At 41.9% G+C, this 13,423-nt stretch overlaps 2 protein-coding genes and 1 long non-coding RNA gene across 3 annotated transcripts; 1 reads left to right on the forward strand and 2 right to left on the reverse strand.

Moving 5' to 3' along the window:
• Window positions 1-63: 63 nt before the first annotated feature.
• Window positions 64-1,933, reverse strand: imp3 (IMP U3 small nucleolar ribonucleoprotein 3). The gene is made up of 7 exons (XM_037275514.1): window positions 1,691-1,933; window positions 1,493-1,600; window positions 1,065-1,139; window positions 759-838; window positions 611-662; window positions 460-532; window positions 64-369 (listed from the first exon to the last, which is right to left on the reverse strand). Exons 1-7 carry the CDS (start codon window positions 1,825-1,827, stop codon window positions 343-345), a joined length of 552 nt encoding a protein of 183 aa, XP_037131409.1. The 5' UTR covers window positions 1,828-1,933; the 3' UTR covers window positions 64-342.
• Window positions 1,934-3,722: 1,789 nt separating this feature from the next.
• Window positions 3,723-10,375, reverse strand: zgc:153115 (uncharacterized protein LOC768186 homolog). Its single transcript, XM_037275583.1, has 2 exons — window positions 9,576-10,375; window positions 3,723-8,116 (listed from the first exon to the last, which is right to left on the reverse strand). Exons 1-2 carry the CDS (start codon window positions 10,078-10,080, stop codon window positions 7,875-7,877), a joined length of 747 nt encoding a protein of 248 aa, XP_037131478.1. The 5' UTR covers window positions 10,081-10,375; the 3' UTR covers window positions 3,723-7,874.
• On the forward strand, window positions 9,106-11,567 carry LOC119136821. The gene is made up of 3 exons (XR_005100811.1): window positions 9,106-9,213; window positions 10,652-10,733; window positions 11,261-11,567. It is a non-coding gene; the product is annotated as an uncharacterized LOC119136821 (long non-coding RNA).
• Window positions 11,568-13,423: the final 1,856 nt, after the last annotated feature.

Below are 13,423 nucleotides of genomic sequence, written 5' to 3' on the forward strand. Positions count from 1 at the left end.
GGTCCACACAATTCCTCAGGAGGCTTCTCTGGTGCAAACAAAAAAAATCATCTCAAAATTTGCTCAGTTTGTTGTTACACATCACCAAATTATATTTTATTACTTCTATAATAACTAGATGGTTGACCAAATGTGCAATTTCTGACTAAATCAGGAACCACATAGCAATTTTGAAATGATGGATGACACTAAAGATGTTGTTTTTCAAAGTGGTGAAACTTTGCTTGTCTCCATAGTTTATGGCTAGCAAATAATTTGCATCGTCAGGTCCTTTTCTTCTCATTGATGACAGAGACATGTCCAGTTTTAGCCTCGCTTGTTGCAGAGTGAACATCAGAGGCTTTACGCCAACATGTCAAAGTCGTCTCTCTGCAAGAGAAGCAATGATCGGTTAAACTTGAAGAAAAAACTGTGATCTTGTCTATTTTAAATATGGAGTAGTACTTCAGAAAAGCTCACCTCATCATTGTAATTCATGACATGCTGTTTGATCTTTGAGGAATCTACCCAGGTCACATAATCTTCCATATTTCTGCAAAGATATAAAGAAATATTTTTTTCCTTTATCCCAGCTCTTTCAAAGCATTTCAGTGAAGATATCTTGACTGACCTTGTGATGAGAAACGCTGGATCTGTGATAACCTCTGGGCCCACACGTACGTCTGAAAGCAAGTCAAGGTCCACCGGAACCCGTTTTTGCCCGGGAAAAAAAAAACACCAGTACAAATGTGCAGACATAAGTAAGGAGTAAAGGATACGTCCTTGCTCGATTAAGGTGATAGCAGTTTTCAGGTTCTGGGCCATTCGAAGACTCAGCATGATGCTAGGAAGACGCCTCCTGTGGGAGTGACAATGACGGAAGCACTGCTAACTTTGAAGCTGTGTGCTAATTTGTACAATGTTAAACACTTTCACGGCTGTATTTTAATATAGGTCATTACGTTGGTACTGTACTTAAAGCGTCAAGTATTTTTCAGGTGGTACTTGGTGTAAAAACTTCTTTTGAATCGTAATTAACAGTCTCCTTAAATTAACATTCTACTCACAGTAGTAAAGAGCCTTACCTGCAAAATGCTGAAGCTGTGACTTTCTCTGTGAGGGACAGATTCTGTCTGGTGGGGATGAGTCCGATGCTGTAGCTATTATCAAAAACACAACACAAGTTTCCGGCATAGTCTTCTTTACAAACTGACCAATTCAATGTTTATTTTGGGGCTATGAATTAGGTGTGAGGTGTACACAAAATACAATTGTTTAGAAAAGTTGTGATGTTCCATGTATTGCATCTCAAACTAATTTTAACCAGACATGTCATTTCCAGGAAAGTTTCTACTTGCATTTTCGTTTACACGTATTACTTGTATTACAGTGATAAAATGGAAAATCCCCCCACGATTAGGGAAATTACATCTTGCATCACACACAAAATGAATTCCTCTTTTCCAAGGTTAGTTTATTTAGAATGTTTGCGACGTTCAAGATCGCCACTCACAGTTTTTCTAGTAGATGATGTGTACTCTGAGCTCTGAAGCCATCGTTCTCGTCTAGGTCTCGGATTTTCTGTGCCAGGTCCCTGATATTTCGACTCAGCTTGTTGTACCTGAGTAAGCAACATCACGTTTAATCATCATTTATCATGCATGTATCCTATATTTCATACACACTGCAAAAGGACCGCACGGTTGCTTACTTTGTGTAGTCCTCCCTCTTTTCGATGCGGTATCTCCTCAACACTTTGACCTCGTGAATATTGTTGTCCACCTCCCAGTTAATAAAGTCCACCTTCTTAAGTAACTTCTGCTCATGGTACTTTAGTTTACGGACCATTTTATAATATTTACAAATGACTTCTTGTGCTTACGATTTTTAGTCACACGATGCGTGCGTGATTCAAGAGACACGGGAAGCACGCGTTGTTCTTCGCTAGTAAAAAACACAACCCTGGTGTTAAACAGTGCCACCTGTTGACAAGATTAGGAATTTATTTTTATTTATGTAACAAAAAGAAATAGAATAAGTCATAATAAATTACGTAATTAATTAATTTAATTAATCAACTTTGAATTAGCTAATTTAGCATTGTTTAGCGTCATTTTGTAGATTTGATGTCGTTTCATCTGTGTTTTCCCTCATTGTAAGTTATTTTTTAACAAACCATTTAGTGTGCTGACATGAACCCCCCCTCCGTTGCACCTCGCTATTATAACAAATATTATATACGATTGGTGGAATACCATTTCCATATAGATATTTAATTTCTGAAGAAATTGCGCGTGAAGGCGTGGTGATCCATTCAATGTGATGTAACATTTTTACACGGTATTACAGCGGTACTAACTGTCAGTGGTAATGACGAACAAAGCCTTCCCTGTCAGCAAATACTTGCAGTCAGTTTCGATATCTGGCAGCTGACTGTGATCATGAAGGAATATATTTGCTTGCAGGGCCATAAAACTCCTCTCGTCTGCAGGCCAAGGGCATTGAAATACCGCCTGATTACAAAGATGCGTGTATTCAGAACGGGCGCTCACTAAAGCTAAACTGCTTCCTCAGCTAATCCATCCATCCATCCATCCATCCATCCATCCATCCATCCATCCATCCATCCATCCATCCATCCATCCATCCATCCATCCATCCATCCATCCATCCAAACGTCTGTACGGTGGTACCTTGAGATACAAGTGCACGTCTTGACCACCTGAGGGCAGTATCGTACATATATACGGGGTCAGTGGGACTAAAGATGAACTTTGAGGATTTCCTTTTTGTCTGGAGCGGCGAACGTCAGCGCGTGCACGAGTCACCTGCGTGACTCAAGGTCAACAGAGCGCGTGCACGCCACTCACCTGCATGTAATTAAGGCTCCCAGGAGGAAAACGGAATGAGCAAAACATAACGCAGCACGGAATGCAGAGGAAATACAAAAAGAAACAAAGACCTGAACAGATAGACGGTAAAACTCACCTAAATTCTCTTTTTTGTCAATATGAGTGACTTGCTGCTCGCGCTTACGGGGTATTGAGACGTGGGGGAAATGTGCGTTTGATACGTGGATACCATTGTGCTCAATCATAAAGTGAAGACGGATTAAAAACACAACTTTTAAAGTATTTCTTAACACTTATTCTCACGATATCCTAGTCAGTTTTCCAAATGAGACAAAAGGGTGCTTGCTTTAAGATGTTTATGTCACTCTCAGTCGATATTTACTTATAATTGACACATCGAACAAAAGAGAATTACTTTTCAAAAAGTAAAAATGTTCAACCAAACTATAATTTTGCACAAAAGTCTAGCATCTTAATGCTAACATAAAATGAAAACCATCATAGAGGTGCCAAGGGAAATTAGCATAAAGGAAATGATAAACTTTCAAACTTACTGCTCTTAACATATGAAGCAACACATACAAAATATAAAACAATACTCCTGTATATTCTCTATCCTCTGTCTTGCATCATTTCCAGCCTCTTGCACTTTAGGGATAATCTTGACTTAATCCGATGTTAAATACAGATAATTGTTGAAAATGTAAAAAGATTAAACTGAGAATGATACAGATCTGAGGGCATCAGAGAAATGTCAGACAAAGTAGCCTCTATTTTTCACCAGTGTTTTTCCCCCCCCCCCCCCAATAATAGCTTGAATTGATGGGGTTATTAACAACACTTAAACAAAATTATTGATTTATCACATATTACACAAGAAATGGACAAATGTTGAACAAACTTAGGGCTTTTTATTGAAAAAAAAAAAAGGCAGAATGAAAAGCATTTTATGTCAAGCAAACAGCGGAACCCTTTTTAAAACATTAGCAGTTCCATGTCACAAAAATAGTTATGAAAGAAATCAAACCACACAAATGATACGTTTCGTAATAAATTAACCAGCTAAAAAGGAATAAAATGTGCTTGTGTCGCACAAGAAATCTAGAAAGCCTGATGCTGAAATTTTGAACAAACCTGAGAATATAAATATCAAAACAGCTTGTTGCAGCAATTATTCCATTCCACAGTTCCTCCTATTATCCTTAACTAGAGCCTTTTCATAAGAGGATTTTTAATTAAAAAAAAAAAAAGTAAAACAAAACAAAACACCCTTTCCTGGACAATGTGCATATCTCAATTAGTGTGGTGGAAAGAAATGATCTTTTTTTTTTGTAACCCCCACAGAGAGGCAGCACATAAAAGGAAATCCAAAGTGGATAATGCGTCCAACACAGCACATTTAGTGATATGAACAATTTGGACTGAGCTTTATTTTCACAATTAATAACTGCAGTGAAGTGACAGACTACCAGTATTTTTTTTTTTTTTTGCTTTTCATTTCAATAACTGCTTTGGAGCAAAATTCATGCAGCGGAGTCATTAATGTTACACGTCAACATTAGACGTTCGATAAGTGTGCGAGAACTCTGATGTTGCAACAGGATCTTGCGGTGTCAATGACAGAGACATATTGGATGGATTTTGCAGAAACAAAGAAAAGAGGAAAGACTGTGAGGTATGTTCTTATTGCAATATGATAGCTTTAAAACCTGAAGAGTTTTTGTGAGGACACACTCTTTGTGTGTGTGTGTGTGTGTGTGTGTGAGAGAAAATGGACATAAGTACAGCCATTGGAAAGTGGGGAAAACAGGTAGTTTGTGTGAATGACTGGAAAAACTGTCCGTGCATCCCAAGTCACTGCCAGCAGTAACCAAAAACTGATGATTAAAAAAAAAAAAGCAAAACACATTTGAAAACACTGAGTCCAATGAGTGCAGCTGTCATTGGGATGAATAGTGAGACGGTATGAGTCAAAATCAGCATTAGGTCTTTGAGACGTCCTCATTATACTATCAACATTTTTTTCATTGAATTATGTTGATGTTAAGTGGTTAGAGATGCTAACTAATCAAGTTCCCACACTTTATTTTTGCAAAAATATGTGAGCTTGTCGATAGGGTGGACATTTTTTTTTTAGGTTTGGCCACTGATTCTGATGAGGACTCCAAAGGCACTTGATGTTGATAATGACCCGTATATGAAGATGCATGAGTGGTTGTGGAACAGGAAAAACAAAGACATGTTCTTCTTGAGTCGAAACACAACACATTTTGTCACCCTTTCTAGAGCACTTAGAGTGAAGGCAGTTTGACAACCTAGCAACATAGTTTATAAAGTTCCACAGTGTTTTCTTGAAGACGCATAGTCACACTGCCCTGACACGTTTTGGAGCCAAGTACTGTACACTTGTAAGACAAAAAGTGCCACATTGCATAAGGATCTTTTGTGTAAAGAGCCCAAAAAGAAGACAATGTGTATATACTTATGCAGTGATCAAACTGTAAACATGGTGGTTGTAATGTAGTTTAAGGCTTTCAGAATCTCCTGAATAGGTGTTGAGGCTAAAAGAAAATAGGTCCATGCTGGACAAACGATGTAGGGAAAACTGAGGTTTGCTTTGTAAGAATGAGTGAGTTGCCCTGTGGAACGCCGCGACTAGCAAAGTTGCGGACGTTACGCTTACGGTGATTAGCGACGACAACTGTCAGGGCCCAGTTCGCATTATTGTTGGCACCGCTGTTGGCGTCTTTAACTTCTCTGAAGTTAACTTTTTAGCCCCCCTAGTGCGTCAAACAGAAGAAAAGAAGAACCCGAACTTCATTTTACACTCAAAAAGATTGAATTAGCAACATTGTTGAATTACGTTGGACTGGAGTCAGATATCAAGTGTAAGACCACTGACTACAGGCGGGTAGTGTTTTTTCTTGTTAGTGTGAATGTGTCTGGATGTTGGATAGTACAAAACAATAAAAAAAAAAGAAAGTCTGGACCGTCTTTGAATTGATCCCACTGCGTTATCGCTATGTTTAATGTACAGGCTGAGTTTTGGGCCTTTTTTAAGTGGATTTATGGCCATTTTTGTGTGGCTTCAGGCTGTTCCACTTGTCCCAAAGAAGGCGCACGGATGTATTGTTTTCCCAAAGACTCAGAAAGATGACATCTATGTGAGGTATGTCTTATATGAATCAAAGATGAATGAAACAAAATCTAGCATCATTGCGCGTTAAATAAAAAAATAACTAAGCTAATAACTAATCCAGACTTTCTTTTCTACAGTTTTGGGTCAGAAGAAAAGGCTGTGGGGCCCAAGTGTCACCAAAATCAACTGAGATGCATTTGGAAAACAGATCTTTCTCCAGTATATTTGGTATTTGCTCTCAACATCACCGCCATCTCCTTTTTAGTCTCTTACAACAAACAGAAAAGTCGAATCACATTTTGTACCCGTTCTATTTTCTACTTAGCTCAGCAGTACCACATGAACGCCAGACGGCAAGAGTCTCGTTTATAAGGCTGCTGTGTGAGGGAAAACCTGTTTATATTCCGAAAGGTATTTCGCTATCTGGCTCCGCACCACTCATGGACTCGGTGCGTTTACTTTAAAGGTAGCACATCAAAAATCGTCTGTCACGAGCAAATAATAAGAGTTAAAAAAGAAAATCTAAGGCGAAAGCACACACGCGTACACGCCAACACACACAGGCGAAGGCCTTCCTATCAAGCCCGTACGGTTCCCCCTAATATAAGGACTACATCACATGTATTACTTCTGCTGCTAGCTGCATTATACTTTTTTTGTCTACATTAAAAGCTTGAAGCTTATATACATTTGCATCATTATTAGACATAATACTACTGCGTATTATGTGTCAGCGTTTCCAGGGTCCTAAAGGATGTCTTAAGGATCACGTGCAAACAGTTCTTCTACAGTGAAGCCTGAGCCACTTGATGGCCAAATTGATATTTCATCTATGGTTAGATTTAATATAAAAAGAAATAACTTGGGATGATGCTTCAATGCAATTTTAAAAGACAAAAAGAAAAGAAAAGGAATGTATCACCACTAAAACTTGCAAAAACATGGAATCGGTAGAGCTCAGAATAGAAATAATCTTCTAGCTGTTGCTGTGCTAAACTAACATCAGAATATTATTGTGCTACCCACAGTAAATAAATGCTACTGTAGAGTACGGCAACAATTTACAAAATAACCACGAAATGACAGAGGAGATTTGGCTGTTGTGTTGCTGTGATGTGCAGATTTTGACAGAAAAAGGAAAAAAAAAAAATCCCTGCAGATTGAGATAGTCTGATATGATTTGAGGGTTGGGTTGATTTTTGTCAATTGAAATCTGCTTTTTCGATTCCAACTCTTATCAGATCCCACCTGAGAAAAGAAACCCAAATTTTGATAGGAGGCAAAAATCATTTCATTTTAGTAAATCCTACCAACCATAAATGAATAACAAAGGTTTTTTTTATTTAAAATATCCACTCACGTATATAATGTCCTAATCTGCTGGTGTGATCCTTCCGGCAGACCTATTATGTCCCAAATTAGAAGTAGAAAATCTTGTATGACATAAATGAGTTGTGTAGCTTCACATTGGACTGTATTTCTCTTCCATTTGTCATTAAAAAAAAAAAAAAAAACAACTAGCGGTTTTGCTAGATTTGAACACAGCGGCGATTTGAAAAGAAAGTGCAGTAGAGCCAAATCAATTCCAGGAATCAATCAAGTGGGATCGAAAAGCACGTCAAAATCTGAATTTAAGGATTTGGAACTGGTCCCTCGAAGAAACAGCCAACAATACACAACCCTTTTCATGTTGCAGGTGGAAAGTGGTCACATGACTCCTCTGTGCGGGATGCGCAGCTAATGCTACTAGCGCCTCACATCCAGCCCCGTGTCGATTTTTGAACTTGCGCCTCTTAAGCACAATAGAGCAATGCTTGATTTTTTTCCCTCAATGAAACTAATTGTAGCTGGTTAATCCCTCACTGGTGACCGCCGATGCTCCTGCCCCAAGTAACCTGAACCATCTAATGGTGGACATTCAGGCTGGGAGAGGACATGCCCTTGTTGCGCCCCAACATGGCAGGTTGGAAATCGGGGTGACGCCGGGCGTGCTTGATCAGATGGTCGCTGCGCATGAAGCGCTTGTCGCATAACGGGCACATGAAGCGTTTCTCCCCCGTGTGTGTGCGGGTGTGGCGGGCCAGCTCGTCGGAGCGGGCAAACTTCTTTTCGCAGTCGGGCCAGGTGCATGGAAAGGGCCTCTCGCCTGAAAAACAGCAGCAGTAATTCACGGTTACATCACCGCTTGGTAGTATGTGCATATGGCGATGACTACACGCTACAGATGATCCAATCAATGAATTAATTGCCTGCAAATTGATTTTGCTTTATTAAAACATGTGCGTGCAGGGAGCAGGCATTATTGTTGTGCACTTTGAAAAGCCATCCTCAAGTTCCAAGATATAATTCCTGTGAATTTGAGTATGGCACGGATGCAGTTACATCACAATAATAGCAGAGGCTAACTGCACTGTTAAATACATGAAGAAAAAGAGCATTCAAGAGAAGGGATTCAGATCCAACAGATTAGTTTTTTGCTAAAATACTGCTAGCCTTAATCCAACACACAGGCCTCCAAGAGCAGCGAAGGATAAGAGAGGAGGATGCTCGGAGCCATTTTCAAGATTACAAAGCCCACACCACGTTGTTGTTGCAGACCACTTTGTGGGCGTTCCCATCGCTTTTTTCTTTGAGCCATTTCCTGTCCTTAATCTCTTTGCGCCTGCTCAAGGACCCCGAAAGCATCATGTTCCCGATCATTTGAAAAATAATTTGTTCATTTTAGAACAACGTGTTCATTTGAGCTCATCGGAAGGCGTATCGTAGTGTCTTCAACACATTGTGCGGATTACGTTTATTGAAACGACTTCATAAGAAGGTGCAACGTCATTTTGAAATTCCCAAGCACATTAAACGTCGCATAAAACGTGACGTTCGATGTTATCGGCTATTTCCTCTTCATAACACAAGTTAGTGATTCGTCATGGGGGGGGGGGGGGGGGGGGTCCTCCGATTTAGCCCATGCAGACGACTAGGAGGATTACATTTGAATGACAAGCATGTTCAACAAACGTGTTACAAAACATTTACTCATTTATCGATTTAACCTGTGGCCATAATATAAATGTTTCCCGAGCCTCCTAAACGTCGCATGACTATTGCGACGTTCAACCTAATCAGGATTTTTGAAAATGTACATAAAAGGTGCTCGCTGTGTGTATGCAGAGGGGGTGGGTGTATTCTAATAACTGAGTGTAATGTGCTGCCATCAACAGGAGAGACAGTGTCTGGCAACGAAAACGCGTAGGTTTCGCCTTACGTTCATTTCATATGCAAATCGAGTCAGGGAAGAGGTTGTCACCGGTTTTAACGTCCAGCCCAGTTCTTTTGTTAGTTTACTTCTTTGTTGGCGTCGCTAAGGGGGTAGCTTTCTTTCCCCCTCTTGTGGCTTTTGTTCGACAACAGGTTGAGGATCACATTCGATTAAAAAAACTGCCACGAAGTTGGGACAAAACGGGAGGAAGCGCATTACTGTACAAAAAGTTATTCATTACGTGTTTTCGATGTTGCCTTCACGGGAGTTAGGGAAAAGGAAGAAATTGAGCTAAAGGCGTCAACCATGCGCCACCCAGAACATGTGACTTCGCTATCTGTTGTTTCTGTACCTGTGTGTGTCCGGATGTGTGCCTTCAAGTGAGATGATTTCCCGTAAACTCGGTCGCATCCGTCAAAAGTGCAGTGGTGCCTCTTCACGGGGGAACGAGGGGGCCCCACGCCTCCCGCTCCCCCCCTCGGCGGTTGCTGTCCGGGGACCGGGGTAGCGGAGGGGGTCATGGTCGGGGTGGTGGGGTCCGACAACGTGGTGTAACCGCTTTCCCCACCGCACGATGAGTTGCTACTCTCAGAGTAGGCCGACATGGGCCGGAACTTGCCGTGGAGGTCTGTGAGGATACCGGCCACGGTCATCATGTTGGCCCCCTCCAACCTCAGGGTCTCCCGCACTTCGCGGTCCTCGTTCGAGCCGTCGTGCTCCCCAGGGAGCAGGCCCGCGGTGGTACTCGGCTGGCTGGCGGCGAGAGCCACCGGGGTGGGTCTGTGCAAAACCGGTCCACTCGATATCGAGACCAAACATTCGGCGGCGAAGTAGTCAGAGGATGCGGTGACCGACATGGTTAATCTTGGGGTCCAAAAAGTAGCAAAAATAAATGAGGTGGGTGGCGGGGGTTCCAGCAGGCAGGAGGGGCTAACTACTGTAGTCTACTCCCGACCTCGTTTTCATCAAACTCGACGTAGCTGCACTTGTAAACCCCATAAAGAGCTCCTCCGGTTCCTTAATTGTCATGTACATCAAAGAAATGTACAAGAGGGGCTAAAAGTGGGTTAAAAGGGTGCCAGTTCCGCCGAGCCAACATGCGTGTACCCCTCTGACTGACGGTTCATTGTGTCTGAGTGAGCCGGTGGTAAACCTACGCCCCCTGATCCGGACCGCTGGTGCGTTCAGGGTCCATCGTTTTAAAAAGTTGCAACTTTGTAGATGAAATGGAATTGGGGCAAAAACAACACGTTGGCGTCATTTTGTGTGCACAATATTTCAAATATCGAGTAATTTAACTTTCAAACATACTTTAAATAGCAAATCTAGCCCACAAGTAGATCCAAAGGTTGCCTACAATTCGAGTCCTTTAAGATGGTTTTCCTACGTCCGATTTTTCTTTGTACCTGAATGCATCTTTAACGACAGACTGCCTGACGTCGTAGCACGGGCGTGGACCCGTGGCGCCCTGGCGGGTGCATCGTGGATGGCTGGCAAGCTTGAGCTTTGGGTAAGCAAGGATAATGGGAGGAGTGGAGGATGAAAGGTGTGTGGGATGTTCCGGACTTTTTTTTCTTAAAGTTAAAAACATGGCTTCCAGTCATCCTCTCTTTGCATTTTTCAAGTTCAAAACTGTGACACTAGATGGCTCTATTCTCTTCTACGTCAGTGCCAACATGTAATGGAGTGATGATAGGCTGAGTCTTTGCAGAAACCCAAAGTACTCACACCCTACATTTAAATAGAAGCAGAGATATTTGTGCAGAAAAAGACTGGTAAAGAAATACTCACCCAACTCCAATATGTAAAAAATACCAACAATGAAATTTATTTAAGATTTGTTGTTTGCATGCAGATGTAAATAACTTGAAATAGTCTTTTTTTTTTTTTTTTTTTCTGACACCCTTCTTTACACAACAAAAACAAATAATTGCCTTGGCTTTCACCATATTTTTGGAGGGGACTATTCTTTTAGGTCTAAGATGAAATGAAACCTCTTAAAATAACATATTGCATTTTGTGTCATATGTTTCACAGGTTGACAGACAGGAACACAAGCTGGTCAACTCTTTCAGGCTTATGACACGATGTCTTCCATGTCGCCATGTTTCCAATAGTACCAAAGATCCGCTCCGACGGAAAACTAGTCGCGGGGATGCACAGATAGTTTCTGGCAAGCTTCGCCACCAATGGAAAGTTGACCTCGTGCTGCCTCCACCATACGTGAGGATCCTCCTCAGGATCCAGGTCAGCTGTCTGCAGGTACATGGTAAGCTCCAGGTCAATGGATGCTCTGCTTGGCTTTGATGTACCTTGGCAATTGGGTGCTGCTGTTTTCTTGAAGTAGCTGGACAAACTCTTCTTGGCTTTCTTGGCTGTCGGGGGCTGGAGTTCCTCTGCAGATGGTGCCGGAATGGAGATGGCTGGTGCTGCTGTTTCACCTCCAGCCATCAGCAGCTCTATTTCGGCAGTAGCTCTCGTCTTCGTGAGGTCGACTCTCTCCTCTTTAATGTAAGCTGTTTTAAATCGCAGATCCAGGAGCGTAGCCGTGTCGAGCAACTTTTCAGTGGCATCGTCGGCATATCTGTCATTCAGATAGTTCAGGATTCCCTCTTTAATGCTTCTCGTGAGCGAGGGGTCATCATCTTGAGACTGGAGAATTTGCTGCTTGAGCAAGTGTAGTACAGGTTTAATATATGACACATTTACATACTCCTCCCCAGGAAAGGCATCTGTGAATTCCATGAGAGAGCTCAATGCCTTGTTCACGGACTCCAGAATTCTCAGGTCTTGCCAGGTTGGGATCAGATGCCTCACTTTACTGTCCTCACTCAGGACCTGGAAAATGGATTCAAATGGTATTCATACAGATGCACCAATACCACATTTTTGGACACAGACTATACTTGAATAAAGGGATGGAGATTATAAAATTATTATTGAAACAATCATTAGTTGCAGCCCTAGTTAACAGATTTGTTCTCAAGCTATTTGTAAAAACAAAAACAAAAAAACTATCTCCACTTGATGACTGACCAAATTTGGACTTGACGTTTATAATTGTATAATAAATAATCATCCATCCATTTTCTATTCCGCGGGCGTGCTGTAGCCTATGTGCCACAGATAATGCATGACAAGCACGATATGTACAGCATTCAAAATACCTGTTTAACCGCTTTCTCCTGCTCGATGAACCTGCTGATCATCTGCTGTCTTGAGCTCCATCTTGTGGGGCTCTCACTCTTGAGCTGGTGAATGGGCAGGGCCAGGTCCACTTGCGCCTTGGCCAGGTCACGTCTTCTCTTGAATGAATTGGAGATGGTGGCGATCGCCTGCATGCAAACCTCAATTGCACGTTTGACATCTGCTTGGGTTTGAGCAGATGGTGTTTCCAGGCTTTTCTCTGTTACAGAGATACAGAGGAAGGTGCAAACTTGACTAGTTTGGACAAGAAAATGACCATTTGGACAATTTTCCACTCACCTATGGCTAACTGCAAATGGTGCCCAAAGCATTGTAGCCTGTTCCACTCGTTAAGCTGCAGTGCACTATTGCGATTCGTCGCACTATCTGTGGTCACGCAGATGAGCATATCCTCACGCAGCTCCCAGGATTCAAGTACTTCTCTGAGGATGGTGGCCAGCATCACCTCCGTATGGTCTTCAGGGAAGTAGACTGTTTGTAAGCATCGGCTCCTGAGGACACAGTCATTGTTGATAAAATGAACTGTTAGGCTCATATAGGGCTCTGTGACTCCGCACGTCCACAGATCAGTTGTCAATGCGTAATATTCCACCGTTTTGAGTTCTTTGGTCACCTTAGCGCGGCATTCTTCATACATGCGTGGAAGCTGGACGTCACTAAAGTGTTTTCGATCAGGCATGTTGTATCTGGGGTCAAGTGTTTTGATCAATGCCCGGAAGCCTTTGTTTTCTACAGGATATGGTGAAGACATATCTTTAGATATCATGATTTGGCCATTTTTTCTCATTCCATTACTTTGTGGTTGCGATGTGCCGTTTGTGCTTTCTCGCAGCCTCACACTCTCGATGTACAGTTCTTCATGCCGCGTCTTTAAATGGTAGAAGAGATTCGACGTGTTTGAGTCGCTAGTAGCGATTTGACGGCGGCATGTTTTGCAGATGACCCTTTTCTGTTCGACGTCAGATACTTTAAATCCAAACCAAAGCCAAACCA

This window comes from Syngnathus acus, chromosome 17 (genome assembly GCF_901709675.1).
Source record: "Syngnathus acus chromosome 17, fSynAcu1.2, whole genome shotgun sequence".
Lineage (NCBI taxonomy): Eukaryota > Metazoa > Chordata > Actinopteri > Syngnathiformes > Syngnathidae > Syngnathus > Syngnathus acus.

What these genes read in the sequence shown, in the direction of transcription:
- zgc:153115 (XM_037275583.1), bottom strand. Translation starts at nt 10,080, where the DNA reads ATGTCGGTCACCGCATCCTCTGACTACTTCGCCGCCGAATGTTTGGTC. An exon ending in ACACATCCGGACACACACAG is followed by an intron (nt 8,117 to 9,575) that starts GTACAGAAACAA and finishes GCTGTTTTTCAG; the next exon opens with GCGAGAGGCCCTTTCCATGC.
- imp3 (XM_037275514.1), bottom strand. Translation starts at nt 1,827, where the DNA reads ATGGTCCGTAAACTAAAGTACCATGAGCAGAAGTTACTTAAGAAGGTG. An exon ending in CACCTTAATCGAGCAAGGAC is followed by an intron (nt 663 to 758) that starts GTATCCTTTACT and finishes ACTTGCTTTCAG; the next exon opens with ACGTACGTGTGGGCCCAGAG. An exon ending in TCATGAATTACAATGATGAG is followed by an intron (nt 370 to 459) that starts GTGAGCTTTTCT and finishes CTTCTCTTGCAG; the next exon opens with AGAGACGACTTTGACATGTT.